Source organism: Maylandia zebra, linkage group LG3, assembly GCF_041146795.1.
Source record: "Maylandia zebra isolate NMK-2024a linkage group LG3, Mzebra_GT3a, whole genome shotgun sequence".
NCBI classification, from domain to species: Eukaryota; Metazoa; Chordata; class Actinopteri; order Cichliformes; family Cichlidae; genus Maylandia; species Maylandia zebra.
In genome coordinates, this window is record NC_135169.1 from 21,437,807 (window position 1) to 21,455,633 (window position 17,827).

General features: G+C 39.7%; 1 protein-coding gene across 1 annotated transcript; it reads right to left on the reverse strand.

The window, feature by feature from the left end:
- Positions 1-5,354: 5,354 nt before the first annotated feature.
- On the reverse strand, positions 5,355-11,223 carry LOC143416690 (protein NLRC3-like). Its single transcript, XM_076882160.1, has 7 exons — positions 11,084-11,223; positions 9,574-9,696; positions 9,122-9,188; positions 8,037-8,256; positions 6,145-7,939; positions 5,883-6,056; positions 5,355-5,532 (listed from the first exon to the last, which is right to left on the reverse strand). Exons 1-7 carry the CDS (start codon positions 11,221-11,223, stop codon positions 5,355-5,357), a joined length of 2,697 nt encoding a protein of 898 aa, XP_076738275.1.
- Between the last annotated feature and the right edge of the window lie 6,604 nt (positions 11,224-17,827).

A 17,827-nucleotide genomic window follows, 5' to 3' on the forward strand; every position in this document is an offset into this window, starting at 1 on the left:
GTCAAAATAATTCTGATGTAATAATTCTGATGGTTCTAGATGTACGTGGTCATACTTTTTCCACTATGTAATGGACAAATCTATTATAGCAAAGTTGTGATATATGGACTTCTTCTAACAGATTTTTAAATGGTGATGGGTAAAAAATCATCTCCTTGGTAGTTTAGTGTTAACAGAGCCAAACTTTTACATTTGCCTGTCAGTGGAAAATGAGGTCATCATCAGAATCACTCAGCATCAGCAGGGTATTCGAATTACAGGAAGATTTTTCTGTTTTCATTATCAAATGAAAACGTTCTTCATCCCAGTACATTATCTAATGCGAGTTAACACAGATAAAGAACAACCTGACTCCTGAAGCCAAATTCTGTTTAAAGTAGATCAATAATTTAATTAATCTAAACTCTCCCTCTCTGGTAACTTTGATTTTGCACCAGATATTATAAAGTAACCACAAGGTTGGTGCTGTTACAGCTGGTCCTCTATCCATGCCAGTCTTACTGCAGGCTAAATTATATCTGAATAGAAAATTCTGCCGGACTATGTGGGGACATTTCTTTACCAGCTAATGTGACGCATGGTTTTCATCCAGCATGCAAAATGTCATGTAAATATAGCTAATAAGTCAAAAACACACTTACATTTCATTAGCTCTGGTCTCATCCACCAAACTCCTTGAGGCTCCACACTGAAATGAGCACATCATCTTTTAGTGTGAAAACATGGCCTTCTTCATCTTTTCTAGAGAAGTAAGCTTGTGTTTTCTTTTATTTTGTAATAAAATGAAATATATAATACACTTTCAGTTCTAAGGTCCCATGTATCAATGGACAATTAAAACAAGAAACCATTTGGTCTGTATCAGGTTCTTAAATTACCTAAATACAACCTGAGGACACTGAAGTGTATTAGACATGCATCCTGTATAAATCACTCCCTGTATAAAGCAATGCACACTTGTAGGATATCTTCAGCAATAACCTGTGTAGTAATTGAATAACTTAAGAGTAATTATTTTAAGAAGAATTCTTTTTCACATGATTTTATTTTCACATCTGCTCTGCATAAATAACAAATAACTTGCTTCACTTTTCTTTTTACACTAGGAAAGTCAAACCACAGTTTCAAAGCTTACAGTGGTTCTGCATTTATTGGCATAAAGGCAGACAGTAAGCTCCAGAGAGTAAGTCTGGGAAGACAGTCTGACCCAAAACATTGGTATGGGATGACAATAAATGTGGTAAGGAGGGGACAATGAAACAAAAAGGATACATGATGTGATGATCCCTGGGCTTTGGACCCAGCATTTGGAGTTTTGGGATGTTTGGTTTTTTTCTGGTTTTGTGCTTTTGATTATTCTTGGTTTCATGATTGATTCTGTACTGGTGTCATACTTTCTTGCAGCAGCATTTCTTGGTTTCAGTCTGGTTTATTTACACCTATTTTCGGCCTTCCTGGGTTTTTGTGACTATATTGAACAGAAAGCATTTCTTTCTCCTGTTGTTTATGAGATATTTCCACCAGAAATATCAGTGGCAATAACTTTTTTTTGCTTTTTTTTTTTTGCTTTTTTCCGCCTGTCCCGTTTGGTTCATTTGCCATCAGAAGTCCAAGAAAGATGCCCAACGGATTTACTTTACTAAATGGACCATCCCGGCCTTTTGATTGACCTTTGTTTTTATTGTTTATTTATTTTATTTTATTTTCAGTTGTTACTCACGGGACAGATATGACTGGGGGAAAGGTAAGGGAGAAAGAAAGATACGGAGGGAAAGAAAAACAGCGGAGAAGAGGAACGGTGATAAAAGGCACCAAAAAAAAAAAAAAGGTTAAGGAGGCAAAAAATAGGTGGGGGGAGATAGGCCTCCATACCTTGGAGGGCCAGAGATGTCCCTAGAGAGGAGGCATCTGATACCCAACCTGACATATAGACACAGACAAACAGGCACACACAGATACAAACATCCATTCCCACCCTCATGCTCTCATATGCAATTACTCAGCACTCACCCAATGTGGAGACAGACATAAAGAGACACTGTACACACAATCACACTCCCTAAATGTACTCTATACCCCAGGTCCAGGTATCTTTGCCCCTGGAGGGGGAAACTGTACCTAGACCCAGGTAGTGTTACCCTCTTCCCTGGGGTGGAGACAAGCAGACCCCCGACTCCGCAGTAGTCCGATACTCCGATACCAATCATTTCTGTTCTAGAATCGATTCTCACATTAAAATATCGATATTTTAATAATTTTGGGTAAAATTGTAGTTTATCATTAACAGGAACAAGGTGGAAAGAAACTGTATCATTCGGATTGTCTATATTGGAAGGAACTACTTCCTCTTCCGCCTTTCATAGTCATGTGCGAAATATAGCTGTATAAATGTGTCGCAGCCCCTTGGCGTGCACACTCACAACAATAGCTGAGCGTAATTGGAGTCATGCGAGGACGTATTTTACAGCCACAAACAGCCAAAACGTGGTTTGCGATACATGTGGCAAGAAAGTGAGGTGTTGTGGCAACATCACTAACCATGTCAAACACCTCAGAGTAAATCATATCACAGAATATAACGAGCGTATGTTGAGGCGAACTGAAGAGGAGGGGAGGGACAGATGCTGCTAGAGCGAGACAGAAGTCTTCCACGGAGTCCTTTAGTGCTGCAGGCAGGCAACATGCTCAAATAACCACAACTTCAGTTTTGTTTTTTTTTATTTCTATATGATGAATTCTGCATTATTAAGTGATAAGAACAAGTAATCTGATGTCCCGTAATCATTATGACGCTATAATTTGAGATACAATAAAAGATAAAAGTTTTTGTACAAAGTATCGGTATCGGATCAGTATTGTCGATACCACCCTGAATTTTACTTGGTATTGGATCGGAAAGGAAATCAGTGGTATCACACATCACTAACGGGCAGCACTGAACGGGGGGGTGTGAAGACAAACCTCCCTCTGCCTGCTCATTATCAGTTTTGTGGCGTGTTCTAAGTGTTCTGATGGGGGGGCTCGTCTCCTGTTCTACAGTCTATCACAGATATTAATGTACTTATTTTAACCGTGGATATATTTCCTTCTGAGTGTACTCTGACTGTATCGTTGTAAATATACATCTTTTTGTTTGTTTGAAATTGCAAAAAGAGTCAAATGCCACCTTGTCAAAGTTAATTGCCTGGACTGCTGCTGAACCTGTTGTGGTCCTGGGGGCTTTGATCCAGATTTTGTCTTTGGACTCTATATTCTGGCTGATCTTTATTATTCTCTGATTGTTTTTTTATAATCTGAGTTTTGATAGTTATTAGTTACTAGATATGTATTTGATTTAGTGCTCCTGGATTTCTTAATTATTTAGTATACATTTGTGCTTAGTTTTACTTCTGTTATTTCATACTCCTGGTTATAGTGATTGTTTATTTTGATTCCTGGAGTTTCAGTTTGTTCATTGCTTTCTCTTTGTCACTTCTTGAGTCTCTGTCTCTATGTTTGTCTACCTTTCTGTCTCTGTCAAGTTCATGTGTCTCTGTCACACTCTCAGTATCCTGTTACTTCCTGTTTTATTTTGACAGTTCCTCATCTAAATGTGCTTCATGTTTGCTTCCCCTGTCTCATCAATTTGTGTTTGTTTAGCTGTGTCCCCGGGTGTGTCCACTCAGCCCTATTGTCTGTGTCTCACTCTGCTCTTTGTTGCCCCCTCCTTCATTGTTCATTTAACCTCTGTCGATCTGTTTGGTATAAAGTCAGGTTGTTCCTGTTATTGTTTTTCAGTGTTGGGGAGTAACGGAATACATGTACCGCCGTTACGTATTTAAAATACAAAATATGAGTAACTGTATTCCGTTACAGTTACCGTTTAAAAAGGTGGTATTCAGAATACAGTTACTTTGTTGAAATAAATGGATTACACTGCGGTACTTTCCTGTTTCATTTTGTCGCGGGTCAGGACTGTTTGGGTTTTGTTTGACAGCTACGTTCTGTTGTTCCAGGCGGCAGCGTTACGGTTGCCATGGTTACAGCGCGACGCTCTCTCTCTCTCTCTCTGCGACTGTGTGTTTCCTGGGTGAGAGAGCGCCTTTTCGTTGTTGTTGTTGTTGTGCTAAGCTAACAGGCAGAATGCTACAAGCATAGCTCTAAAGAATGTAGCATCATGGGGAGTGTAGTCCGTGTTGCAGGGAGAATGGACTGCCATACACGTTATGGGTCTGTGAGCGCGAGGAGGGAGAAAAAGGGGAGTGGAAAGGTACGAGTTGTCGTCGAGGAAAAACGGGAGCTGGAAGCATGTAAATATAATAATAACCACTGCAGCCAAGAAGAGTGCCTGACGAGCCCAGTTGTAAGTAAGCTAAGACTCGACTGTACACCGTGTTCGTGTTTTCCTCCGAAAACAATAAGTTCCGTTGGAGCAGTCTTTCAACGTCTCTCTCTGTCTCTCGCAAGAAAAATTGACCCACACAACAAAGTAAAGCTATTTTTCGGCTACGAGCCGACAGGGACCCCGCCGTATTAGTCAGAGGTCCCTTTACTACAGTTCGGAGTCGCGGACCTTCAGTAATAGTAATAAATCACACAGCAATAGTACATTCACGTTGTTGTAAAAAGCATGATAATATATTAAGTAATCCAAAGTATTCAGAATACGTTACTGTCATTGAGTAACGTAACGGAATACGTTACAGAATACATTTTGGGGCATGTATTCTGTATTCTGTAATGGAATACATTTTAAAAGTAACCTTCCCAACACTGTTGTTTTTGTTTAGTTGCTTAGGTTATATCCAGCCTCATTAAAGCTGTTAGTAACATCTGACTAGTGAGTCCTGCATGCAGGGTCCACTCCCTGCTTGCCTTATGTCCTCTTTACAGACAGAGTGAGGATGAAATCACTTGATGCTACAGATAACATTTTTAGAAACATTTTCATAACTTTAATAAAAACTAGAGAACAGACAAAGTCAGAGCTGAAAAATTCTGCCTGTTTTATATTCTCACTGAAAGCAGAGGTGGTTAAAGATAAAGTAATGTATTTACAGTGTAATGCACCATGCTCTCCCTCTCTGTTGATACAATTCACTGGAGCTCACCCAGTAGTAGAACCAGCGTATTCATTTATGTCCCCTGTAATGGACATTTGTTTTTGGTCTATATTTTTTGACTTATTTGAGCTACCTTACTAAGTCCTGATATACTAAGTAGAAGACATCCTATGCTTTCCATTGATATCTCAGGTGCTTGGGTGGACTATTATTACTGGCCATCAAGTCAATAGTTACAAAAAACCCTTAAATCACATCAAGTAAATATCTGTTCTTCCTTATAATATGTTGAAGAAAAAAAATTCTGTTTTCCTACCAGAGCATGTCGAGTTTCACATGTGGATCCTCCTTTAGATCAGACAAAAGCCTAATTTCTGAGTCTCCTGGGTGATTATAGCTCAAGTCCAGCTCTTTCAAATAGGAGGGATTGGAGCGCACAGCTGTGGCCAGAGAGGTGAAGCCTGTTCCTGTGATCTGACAGCCTGACAGCCTTCAAACACATCAACATGTCACATCATTGTAATGAACTGCTCTGAATATGCTGATGTACATGCAGTCGAACTAACAGATTCTGATTTCAATTAAAGTTATTAAAAAAAACAATCAAACTGGCTTTTGTGAACTCACTTTAAAAAAAGAACAAAACACATTGACTTTCTGTCTGTTTTGCTATGATGGACAATCATAAATAAAGTTATATTTTTCTGATTTATGAAGTGTGTGTGTTTCACTTCTACTCTATTGTTCTCTCTCAGAGCTTACACCACAACAGAAATTAAATCTATAAAATAATGACAGTTGTGAAATACCCAAATCTCCTGAAACAAAGAATCAGCCAACCTGAGAGTTTCCAGCATACAGTGTGGACTCCCAAGTCCAACACAAAGCAGCTTCACTCCTGAATCCTGGAGGTTGTTGTTACTCATGTCCAGCTCTCTCAGTCTGGAGGACTGAGAACTTAGAATTGAGGAAAGAGCTTCACAGCTTCTCTCTGTGAGGTTACAGCCACTCAACCTAGAAACATAAATATCAGTAAACTCTCCAAAGTCTTCAAAGAAACACTTTAAAGTAATCTCTTGCCAGGATTAAACTGGATACTTACTGGGCTGTTTTACAGGCTGTGACCACTGGCAGCAGCTGCAGAAGAGCCTCTTCTGAAGCTGAGTATTTCTTCAGGTCAAACACATCCAGACCTGTTTCTGATGACAGTAAGATGAAGACCAGAGCTGACCACTGAGCAGGAGAGAGTTTAACTTTAGACAGTTGCCCTGAACTCAGGTGATGCTGGACCTCCTTCACTATAGAGTCATCATTCAATTCAATCAAACAGTGGAGCAGATTGATTCTTTTCTCTGAAGAGAGAGTGTCATTCATTCTTTCTTTAATGTACTTGACTGTTTCCTCATTTATCTGTGAGCTGTTTCCTATTTGTGTGTGCAGGCCTTGTAAAAGATTCTGATTGGTCTGCAGTGAAAGACCAAGGAGGAACTGGAGAAACATGTCCAGATGTCCATTTGGACTTTTTAAGGCCTCGTCCACAGCACTCTGGTAGAACTGTCTTACTGAAGATTCTCCAGTCTGCACTGAGGTTGTTTCTTCTTCTTCCAGCAGGTTGATACCAGAGTTGGTGAATGTCAGATGGACATGAAGAGCAGCCAGAAACTCCTGAACACGCAGATGGACAAAACAGTAAACCTTCTCTTGGTACACTCCTCTCTCCTCTTTAAAGATCTGTGTGAACACTCCTGAGTACTCTGAGGCTTCTTTGACATTAATGCCACACTCTGTCAGGTCTGATTCATAGAAGATCAGGTTTCCTTTATCCAGCTGGTCAAACGCCAGTTTCCCCAGTGCTTCAATCATCTTCTTGTTCTCTGGACTCCAGAGAGGATCTGTCTCAGCTCCTCCATCATACTTGATGTTCTTCACTTTGGTCTGAACCACCAGGAAGTGAATGTACATCTCCGTCAGTGTCTTGGGCAGCTTTCCTCCAGCCTGTTTGGTTTTTAACACACTCTCTAGAACTGTAGCAGTGATCCAGCAGAAGATTGGGATGTGACACATGATGTGGAGGCTTCGTGATGTCTTGATGTGAGAGATTATGGTGTTGGCCTCTTCCTTGTCTCTGAGTCTCTTCCTGAAGTACTCTTCCTTCTTTGGGTCAGTGAACCCTCTGACCTCTGTAACCATGTCTATATACTCAGCAGGGATCTGATTGGCTGCTGTAGGTTGTGTGGTTATCCAGATATGAGCAGAAGGAAGCAACTTTCCCCTGATGAGGTTTGTCAGCAGCACATCCACTGATGTGGACTCTGTAACATCAGTGAGGATCTCAGTGATGTGGAAGTTCAGAGGAAGTCGACACTCATCCAGACCATCAAAGATGAACACAACTTTGAACTTTTTAAAGTTACAGATTCCTGCTTCTTTGATTTCAGTGAAGAAGTGATGAATAAGTCCCACTAAGCTGAACTTTCTATCCCTCAGTAAATTCAGCTCTCTGAATGGGAATGGAAAAATGAACTGGATGTCCTGGTTGGTCTTGTCTTCAGCCCAGTCCAAAGTGAACTTTTGTGTTAGGAATGTTTTCCCGATGCCAGCCACTCCTTTGGTCAGAACTGTTCTGATTGGTTTGTCTCTTCCAGTTGAAGCTTTAAAGATGTCTTCACACCTGATTGTTGTTTCTGGTCTGTTTGGTTTCCAGGAAAACATTTCAATCTGTCTGACCTCGTGTTCAGTGTTGACCTCTCCGGTCCCTCCCTCTGTGATGCAGAGCTCCGTGTAGATCTCATTTAGAGTGGTTTGGGTTCCTGGTTTAGCAATCCCCTCAAAGACACACTGGAACTTCTTCTTCAGGTTACATTTAAATGTATTCTCACAAAGTGGATCAGGACTTTCTACAGGAAAGCACCAGAAACATGAGTGTTATGATTATAGAAAATGTGACAATTTCATTCCTGTAAAGACTGAATTTATGAAGAGAAATCCTCTCACTGCTCTGCAGACAGTCAGCCAGCTCCTGCTGTTTCATTATTCTCAGGAAGTTAACTGCAAGTTTCAGAAATGCCTCTCTGCTGCTCCTTCTCTGCTTCTCTTCCTCACTGTCCAACACCTCCTCTTTATCCCTCTGACACTCTGAATAATCTGGATTCAGATCATTCTGCAGCTTCTTTAGCTCGTTCTTCACAAAAGTGATAATGTTTTCCTCCAGTATCTGGAAAATAAATGACACAACCTGAATTAATGAAAAATCTGATTTTCATAGTAAAAGTATTTTTTTACAGATATATTTTGTGCTTCTTTTCGATTGAACAAAAAAAGAGTAGAAAAATAATCAAGTAACAATTTAAAACAAAATTTAAAACAAACTCCAATCAGAGAAAAAAAAGAATTTCAACATTTCATTGTTTCATAACATCACTGCATCATTTTTCTTAAAATACTTTTCCTTACAACATTCTGAATAACACTCTTTGTCATTTCTAAAAATAAAAAAAGATAATAAATTGTTATATGCATGTGTACATAAATGGCCTCACATATGAGTTCATGAAAGCCCGTTTTGACCCCCCAATTTTATCTCTACAGTATAAATTTTATCAATCTGTTGCCACTTAGTTCATGATATTAGAAACAATCAGATCTTTTTAAAATTTCAATCTGCCTTCTGTTCGCATCATAATCCTGAGATTGCTTTGATCAAGGTCTCAATGATCTGTTGCTCTCTCCTGCCTCTGGGCTCTACTCTGTCTTTATTCTTTATATTTTAATCAGCTGTTCCAAAATGAATATTTAGCTGCTAATGGTTTTATCAAATCCTTTTCAGGATTTAATAATGTGTGTGGGTTTTCTTTCTTGCTCATTCTTTTGCATTTTAAATTGTTTTTAATTTACATTGTAAGTTTTCTTATTGTTCAGCACTTTGAAACTTTAATTTAACAAGAATTGTGTTGAATTTTGCCATTATTATATGACGAGTATTGGATTTCTTTTCCTGTCAGACACGTTAATATCGTTGATACTCTAAAAAGTGCAAATTTAAAATAATTACAAACAGAGTTTGGTGTACATGTACAAACCTTAAATACTGAGTCCAGATCAGTTTGATGCTGAAGACTTGAAACATCTGAACTCTCCTGATCAGCTCTGTGGAGACAACGTGAAGAAACTGTAACCATTTTGTACAAAAATACAAGATGATTTTCTTTGAATATTTTATTACTAAGTTGATTTAGCTTGAATCCTTTAAACTGATTACACTGATCACTAAATTAAGAGCCTTGGCGTACGAGACCACAGCAGCATTATTAAATGAATGAAAAATTAAAGAAAAGTTAGCACAGCCTGTAAATTGAGTGAATGAATTAATGTCTGTGAAGCTTCTCAGTCATCCAGGTCATCATAGTCTAAGGAGCTTGAAAAGAAATGAGTGAATGAAGAATGAATGAATGAAATGTCCAGGAGCTCTTAAACTTCAGGACTAAGGGCAGTTGTATTAACAGTAATAAGGTAAATTTGACATTTTTCTTACTCCTCAGCAGCAACAGATTTTGTTCCTTTAAAGTAGATGAAGTCATCCTTTGACCGATCACTCTTCAAAGACAGACATGTGGGTCCAGGATCAGCTTCAGGAGCATCTGGTGTCTCACTGATCCTGGTGAACAGAGAAAAACATCATGAGAGAGAAAAATTTTTTATTTTTAGCGATCAGATACAAAAGCTGCACAGACAGTGTTGGGAAGGTTACTTTTAAAATGTATTCCATTACAGAATACAGAATACATGCCCTAAAATGTATTCTGTAACGTATTCCGTTACGTTACTCAATGACAGTAACGTATTCTGAATACTTTGGATTACTTAATATATTATCATGCTTTTTACAACAACGTGAATGTACTATTGCTGTGTGATTTATTACTATTACTGAAGGTCCACGACTCCGAACTGTAGTAAAGGGACCTCTGACTAATACGGCGGGGTCCCTGTCGGCTCGTAGCCGAAAAATAGCTTTACTTTGTTGTGTGGGTCAACTTTTCTTGCGAGAGACAGAGAGGGGCGTTGAAAGGCTGCTCCAACGAAACGTATTGTTTTCGGAGGAAAACACGAACACGGTGTACAGTCGAGTCTTAATAGCTTACTTACAACTGGGCTCGTCAGGCACTCTTCTTGGCTGAAGTGGTTATTATATTTACATGCTTCCAGCTCCCGTTTTTGCTCGATGACAACTCGTACCTTTCCACTCCCCTTTTTCTGCCTCCTCGCTCACATACACATAACAGCAGTCCATTGGCTTCAAAACAAGCTTTGTGTCCATTCTCCCTGCAACACGGACTACACTGCCCATGATGCTACGTTCTTTAGAGCTATGCTTGTAGCATTCTGCCTGTTAGCTTAGCACAACAACAACGAAAAGGCGCTCTCTCACCCAGGAAACACACAGTCGCAGAGAGAGAGAGAGAGCGTCGCCCTGTAACCATGGCAACCGTAACGCTGCCGCCTGGAACAAAAGAACGTAGCTGTCAAACAAAACCAAACAGTCCTGACCCGCGACAATATGAAACAGGAAAGTACCGCAGTGTGATCCATTTATTTCAACAAAGTAACTGTATTCTGAATACCACCTTTTTAAACGGTAACTGTAACGGAATACAGGTACTCATATTTTGTATTTTAAATACGTAACGGCGGTACATGTATTCCGTTACTCCCCAACACTGTGCACAGACTAAGAACTAGTCACAAGAATAACATTACATTAAGTCTATAAAGGTTGAAGCTCTTCCTCTTTAGGATATTAATTCAGCTGCCTTTTGTTCTTTTTATCACCAGGTGAATAATAATAATAATAATGATAATAATAATAATAATAATAATAATAATAATAATAATAATAATAATAAGAAGAAGAAGAAGAAGAAGAAGAAGAAGAAGAAGCAGAAGAAGAAGCAGAAGAAGAAGAAGAACTCTCACTTATTATTCATGGAAGGCAAGTTGAAGTGGACAGCTGTAAGATACGTTTAACATTCAGCAACTCTTACTTCTCATCAGGAGACAGTTTCCTGTTTTTAAAGTCAGGACGGACTCCCTGTGGACTGGATCTTTCCCTCATAGTCACAGAGCTGAGTCCAGGCTCAGGCTCAGGCTCAGGTTTGGGAGAGTCTGGTCTGAGGAATAACATCAGTTAGAGGAATATATATAACAACAAGCCTATAAAGTCTGAAGCTCTTCACACTGAATGATTTCTGTCCTCTTTAGTCTGTCTAGTTTTAAACTTTTACATTTCAGGCTGTGTAAAAACCGTCTTTGCAGTTTTCAGAGTTTTGTCTCCTTTCAGATGGGATGGATCAGTTACTGTCATGTAGCCTGGATCTCTATGAGTCGCTGTAGTACAACATTTTATCATTACAGCTTCTTGTGTTAAATTAAACAAAATAAAAGCATTTAGTGTTTGTTAACAGTGCTGGGTTAAAATAAACTGATAACATAAGAAAGAACAGATGATTATCTTGTAGACAGATGTGTTGTATAGTTACTGCATGAAGGAAATATTTTCTGTATTTGTTCTTGTAGCAGTGAATCTAATGTGAGGTGTTGAGTGTGATACCTTTCCATGTTTTTAACACCTGCAGTCACCTGATGAAAGAGAAAAGTGAGAATAATTCTGCTTCGTTTCTGTTTATTGAGATTTTTGATTGATATGAAGGTACTGATGTGTTTAATATAATATAATATAATATAATATAATATAATATAATATAATATAATATAATATAATATAATATAATATAATATAATATAATATAATATAATTGTCAAATAAGAGATCTGGAGTAATACATTCAAAAGGCTAAATTTTACATAACCGTCTTTCTTGTTCTTTGTAAAACAGTAAAGGTTAAACTTGTGAATAAATATTTCATCTCTTTCATTGTTCTTACAGGTTCCTCCAGGCTTTAAAATTAACAGATCCAAAGAGCCTTTTTCTCAGGACACTGAACTAAACCTGTTCAAATTAGCATTATTTTCTGTTCATCTGTCGGGTAAAACCCACAGAATCAGATTCCTTTAAACTGAGATCTGGTCCAGACTTCCTGTATTGGCGTAAAGATCCTGAACACCATCACTCTCTCTGCACCACGATATGACCTGTTCCTGTTTTGTTGTTTTTCTATTAAGGCCTCTCTTTGCTTGAAGAGTTTGAGACTATTTAAAATAGTTTTCTTTTATTCATTTATTATTCATTATTTCACTTTGATCTCATTATCACACTAACATTAGGAATCCTTCTTTACTTTAACTGTTTCAACTTTTCTTTCAAATGTTTAACTAACCAAAGAGAAACTGTTGACTGTGTGTAACCACAGCACGATTTAAAGAAACATTTTCACATAATAATTTAATGAAGAAGTTGTCATACCCAAAAAATAAGAAATCAGTTTCATCTGCACATTCTTAACAGAAACATAAAATTAATATATATAATATAATTTTATGAATATAATTAACATAAATTAAAGCTCACCAAATGTCCACATTCAATGTGTTTTATCCTTCAGCTCACTTCCTTGTTTTTCTCTTAGATACTAATAATTTGAATGCAGGTGCTCACTGTATTGATGATTTTACATGCCTACACCGCTCGACTGGTTAAACAAGTTTAAAGTCTCACTGCTTTGTTCTAATGTTTTGATGAGCTTCCTGCCCCTAGCTACTTAATTTCTTATCAAGTGAAATGTTTGAACTGCAAAATATTGATGATTTAGTTACATAAATGATGTGCAGCATATTAATCTATAATAACAGTTGTTTTAAGAACTGTACGAGTTTTGAATATCCTGTCCTGTTTCACTACCAGGACTGACTGAACTCTCTGAATCCGAAACATGATAAATTACCAACAGAGTTCATCAACCAGAGGCATTAACAGGTTATGTCAAAGCACGTAAAGTCATCATATGCTTAAATAACTCGTGTCTCAATATACAAAAGACCAAATTCATGGTTCAGTCCAACCAACAGACGCAGAGATGGTGCACAGGGTGTGGTCTCCCTCAGTCTTCTCTGTCCAGAGCAAAGGTTCTTAAATGTTTTGTGTCAGGGCCCCGTTACAGAGGTGAACATTATCCTGTATAATCAATTGGTTTGGTCTTCGCTCAGCTTAATAATATGTACTAACTAAAATATTTATTTAATTTCAACAGGAAGCAAGCTGACCCATCATCCACTTTGCAACAGGAAAGAAGACACAGAATTACAATGAAAGAAATGAAAAGATGAAATACATACGTCTGCTGTGTCTTCTTCTTTCACTTGGTACCTGTCTGCTTCATCAGTACCTACATTAAACTGGCAGACGTGTAGTTTCACTGTATATGCAAATACAGCTGCCACACCTGGCTACCGGGGGTCAGATTACATCAGTTTGTTCCTCTTTCTGTGTTCACTTCAGCTTCAGTTCATTTCTCTGTTTGCGTTTGTTTTCAGTAACTTTGTAGAAACACAGAGTTATTAATTTTGTGTGGCTTTATGAATGATGTTTGAAGGCAGCAGTAAAAATACCTCTCATCACTTGTTTAAGGCACCTTTGCATCAGCACAGATTGGTGAAGCATTTGTGCCACATAGAGGAGAAACTTATAGCAAAAGTACTTTTGTGTGTATTTTAATCTAAAAGGAGAAAAAATAATCCTGTGTACTGTAACTAAGTAACTAAGATGAGTTCATATTTACAGAAAAACTTTAATCAGAGTACATGTATAAATGTAGCTGCGCAGCTACAGGCGGATGGAAAACCCATCAAGAAGAGGAAGTGAGTAACGGCAGATATAAAGATTAAATAGTGAAACAAATACTCCCATGAGTGTTGATAAGATGAAAGCTTCTCAACATGACAAATATAAAAGGCATGTGTATATGTATATATTTGAATCTTGAGGGAGGGGGTCTGTCCCACTTGTCAGAGGGAGAGAGGCAGGACAGTTCACCAGTCTGTCACAGGGCCAACACAGAGAGACAAGACAACCATTCACACTCACATTCACACCTATGGCCAATTTGAAATCACCAAATAAATCAATCCAACTCCACATGTAAGGCTTCGCACTGTGGGAGCAAAGCTGGAGAGAAGCAAACCACCATTTAGCTAGCCATTTTGTCATGTAACAGCTGTGCACAGGCAGGAAAAAGGACCCACACGCTGGACTCAAAGGCAGAACGTAAACTTAAACACTGCTTTATTGCAGGCTCGGAAGTGATACAAAAACAACGAAACTAAACTGGGGTAAACCAAGGCTCAGAATTCACTGGGAAACAGACAGTATGAGGGTGAACCGACGTTAACAACACGACAACGAGCACTGGAGGACACACTCCCTATAGGGCTGTGGAACGTGATGTCACGGGAGGGGGGATTTTTGTTTGAGGTGCTGTTGGAGTCAATTTGTTAAATGTTGTCATTGTGTTACTTAAATTTGTAAGTCTTCGTTCAAGCAACAGGATCAGAGACATTCCTTTGTCTCTGACAACCTCTCCAGCTACTCTGGTGCTGGGGGAGGCTTTATTATAGGCACATCCTATCTGAAAGATCTGTTTTCTTGTGTAGTGAGCTTCCTGCTTTTGTGATCCTTTTGGTGATCAGGAGGTCACACAAACACGGGCGTCAGCCAGGGCCCTAGGTGGCCTGTTGAGAAGTCCCAGGACGTACGGTTTGTTGCTGGGCCAGTTGTATAGCGTCTGCCTCCCCCTCGATGGGCACGGATCCACACTTCTGAAGCAGACCTCACCTGGGAACGACTTCGTGTGAGTATACTTTCAGTTTCGTATATATGGAGTGTAGTTGGGAACTACTTAAGTCTCTCGGGGAGAGCCACGATCAGGGATCATGAGACCCGGTGTCAGGGACACATAGAGAAGGGGCCCGTCACCGGGGGTGACGTAAAAGTCTTTACCAACGTAAAGAGCCTTTTTCTCAGGACACTGAACTAAACCTGTTCAAATTAGCATTATTTTCTGTTCATCTGTCGGGTAACACCCACAGAATCAGATTCCTTTAAACTGAGATCTGGTCCAGACTTCCTGTATTGGTGTAAAGATCCTGAACACCATCACTCTCTCTGCACCTGTTCCTGTTTTGTTGTTGTTTTTCTATTAAGGCCTCTTTTTTCCACTCAGTGTTTGAAGAGTTTGAGACTATTTAAAATAGTTTTCTTTTATTCATTTATTATTCATTATTTCACTTTGATCTCATTATCACACTAACATTAGGAATCCTTCTTTACTTTAACTGTTTCAACTTTTCTTTCAAATGTTTAACTAACCAAAGAGAAACTGTTGACTGTGTGTAACCACAGCACGATTTAAAGTGCACAGAGGCCAACACAGACAAGGGAGCCGCTCATCTCCACACCTTTGCCGGATCGTCCATGGCAAAGGATAGCCCTGGATCTCTGTGAACACAACCGGAATAATTACCTTGTTGTGTCGGACTACTACTCACGTTTTATGGAAATGCTGCACCTACCATCCACGACCAGTGGCCAGGTTGTTCAGAAATTGAAGTCGACCTTTGCTAGGTTTGGGATCCCTGACGAGGTGGTGAGTGACAATGGCCCTCAGTTCTAGTGGGCAAAATGGTCACGCAGAGAGGGCAGTACAGACTGCAAAGGAAATCCTCCGGCACAATGACCCACTGATAGCACTAATGTGATATAGGTCTACTCCCTGTACCACTACAGGCTTCAGCCCAGTGGAACTTATTATGGGGAGGAAGATCAGGACAACCCTGCCTACCTTGGAGAATAATCTTCAACCTAAATGGCCCAACAAAAGAGAGGTTAAACGAAGGGCTGCTGGTCAGAAGGCCAAGCAGGCGTTCTACTACGACCACCGCCATGGTACTAAGCCCCTACCTCCACTCCATCCAGGGGATGCTGTCCTAACTAAGCTGGACCAGGAGAAGGCTTGGGCAACACCGGCCATCATCTCCAAGGAGAGTGTCACTCCGAGGTCTCGTCACCACACCCCAAGGTGCAGTGCTGCGACGGAACCGCCGCCATCTCCGCCTCGAACCATCTCCACGGGCTATGCCACAACCACTTCCAACACCCACTGTGGACACTGAGGAGCTGCCATCTCAGTGCACTGGTGTGTCCACTCCAGAGACCCCACCTTTGGCCCCTAGTCTGGCCCGAACCCTTGCACCCACTCACGCCGACGTACCGGATCAGGGTACGAGGTACAGCCGGGTACGCAAGCCAGTCAAGAGGCTGGATCTGTAGACACTGGGGTAATGGGAGGGAAGGAAGGACTGGGGAGTGGGAATGTTGTATTGTTGCTGTTTTGCACTTGTGTTTTGAGCTGCAACCAATGCTGCTGTTACCTGGTTGAGCTAATTACCTTAAAGGTTTAACATGTTTAATAAGTCCTGTTTTGTGGACACTGCTCTTCAGGCTGACAGTAAGCCAATTGTGCCTGGTCCTTAAGAGATCCGCCCAGAGGCTATTATAGTGTCACATGTTATCATTGTGTCGTTGCTGTTCTATTTGGGGTTTGTTATTGGAAATAACATGAAAAGGTGGGGGGAGGGGGGGGTCATATACTGGGTTGCCTGTGTTGAGCAGGTGGGCGTTGCAGCTTTACGTCACCATGACATGCTTTGTGGCAGGGCTGTCTATGTGCACTCTTAGCTGCCACACCCATTGTTGTGCTGTTATAACCCATGCTGGATACACGTTCAATAAAGCAGCATCATAAGAAAGCTACTGAGTGGTCATTCTACAGGTATGATCCGAGCTCAGACACTAAGCGACTAAGCGAGGGGGCGGGGCAGCTGCTGCCTGCGAGTGCGCTGTTGGAGTAACGCAGCCAGGCAGACAGAGGAGAACTGAAGTTTGACCAGGTACCAAAGCAAATCATTCGTACTGTACAAATAATGTAAATATGACGGTGCATCACAAAAGATTGATATCAAACTGATCACTTGACCCATATTACGTTACTTGCTCTTCAAGTGAATCAACAAATGGCGAAATGAAAAGCCGAACAACAACAATGCTGTTTCTTTAGAGAGTCTTAGTTTACGTGTGTGTTTAAATAAATAAATAAACGGCTAAATAAATCGGTTTCAGTAATGTACTGATATACAAGAATGGACATAAGGGGCTTCTTTCAAAGAAAAAACTCAGGTAGATGTTATTTTATATATTATGCTTTGTATGTTGTTCAATATATTTCTATGCAAAACAAGAGGAATTTCAATACACAGCAGGATATTCACAGTTTAAACCAGATATTTACACTTCATGGAAAACACAAGAACATTTTTTTACTTTACAACATCAATTTAGAATAAACTTGTTTTGTTTTGGATAAATAAATATTGAAATATCTTTTGAATTAGTTAAATGTCAGAATAAAGAGAGACAGAGCTGTCTATTTTTATCACTTTCATCAAATTTAGGAGCACATGTACACTAAGTTTATTGTTAATTGATAAGAAAACTGCAGACGATTCCATTCTGAGCTGAGAAGCTTCTGATAGGTTTGTAGAGTCCATGTGAGTAAACTGGTGGCACACCTGTGTGCATATAAGGCAAAACACAGAGCCTGTTTCTTTGAAATGTGTCATGGTCCTGGGTCGGTGACCCAGCGCTTTTAGTTTGTTATCATTTTCTAGTTGATGATGATTGTTTGAGTTCTATGTGTTATATTTGGTCTGCCTTTGAGTCTGCGTCTGTGTCTCTGTCTGTCTATGATGTCAACCCGTTTGTTTGTGAAGCTGTCTGT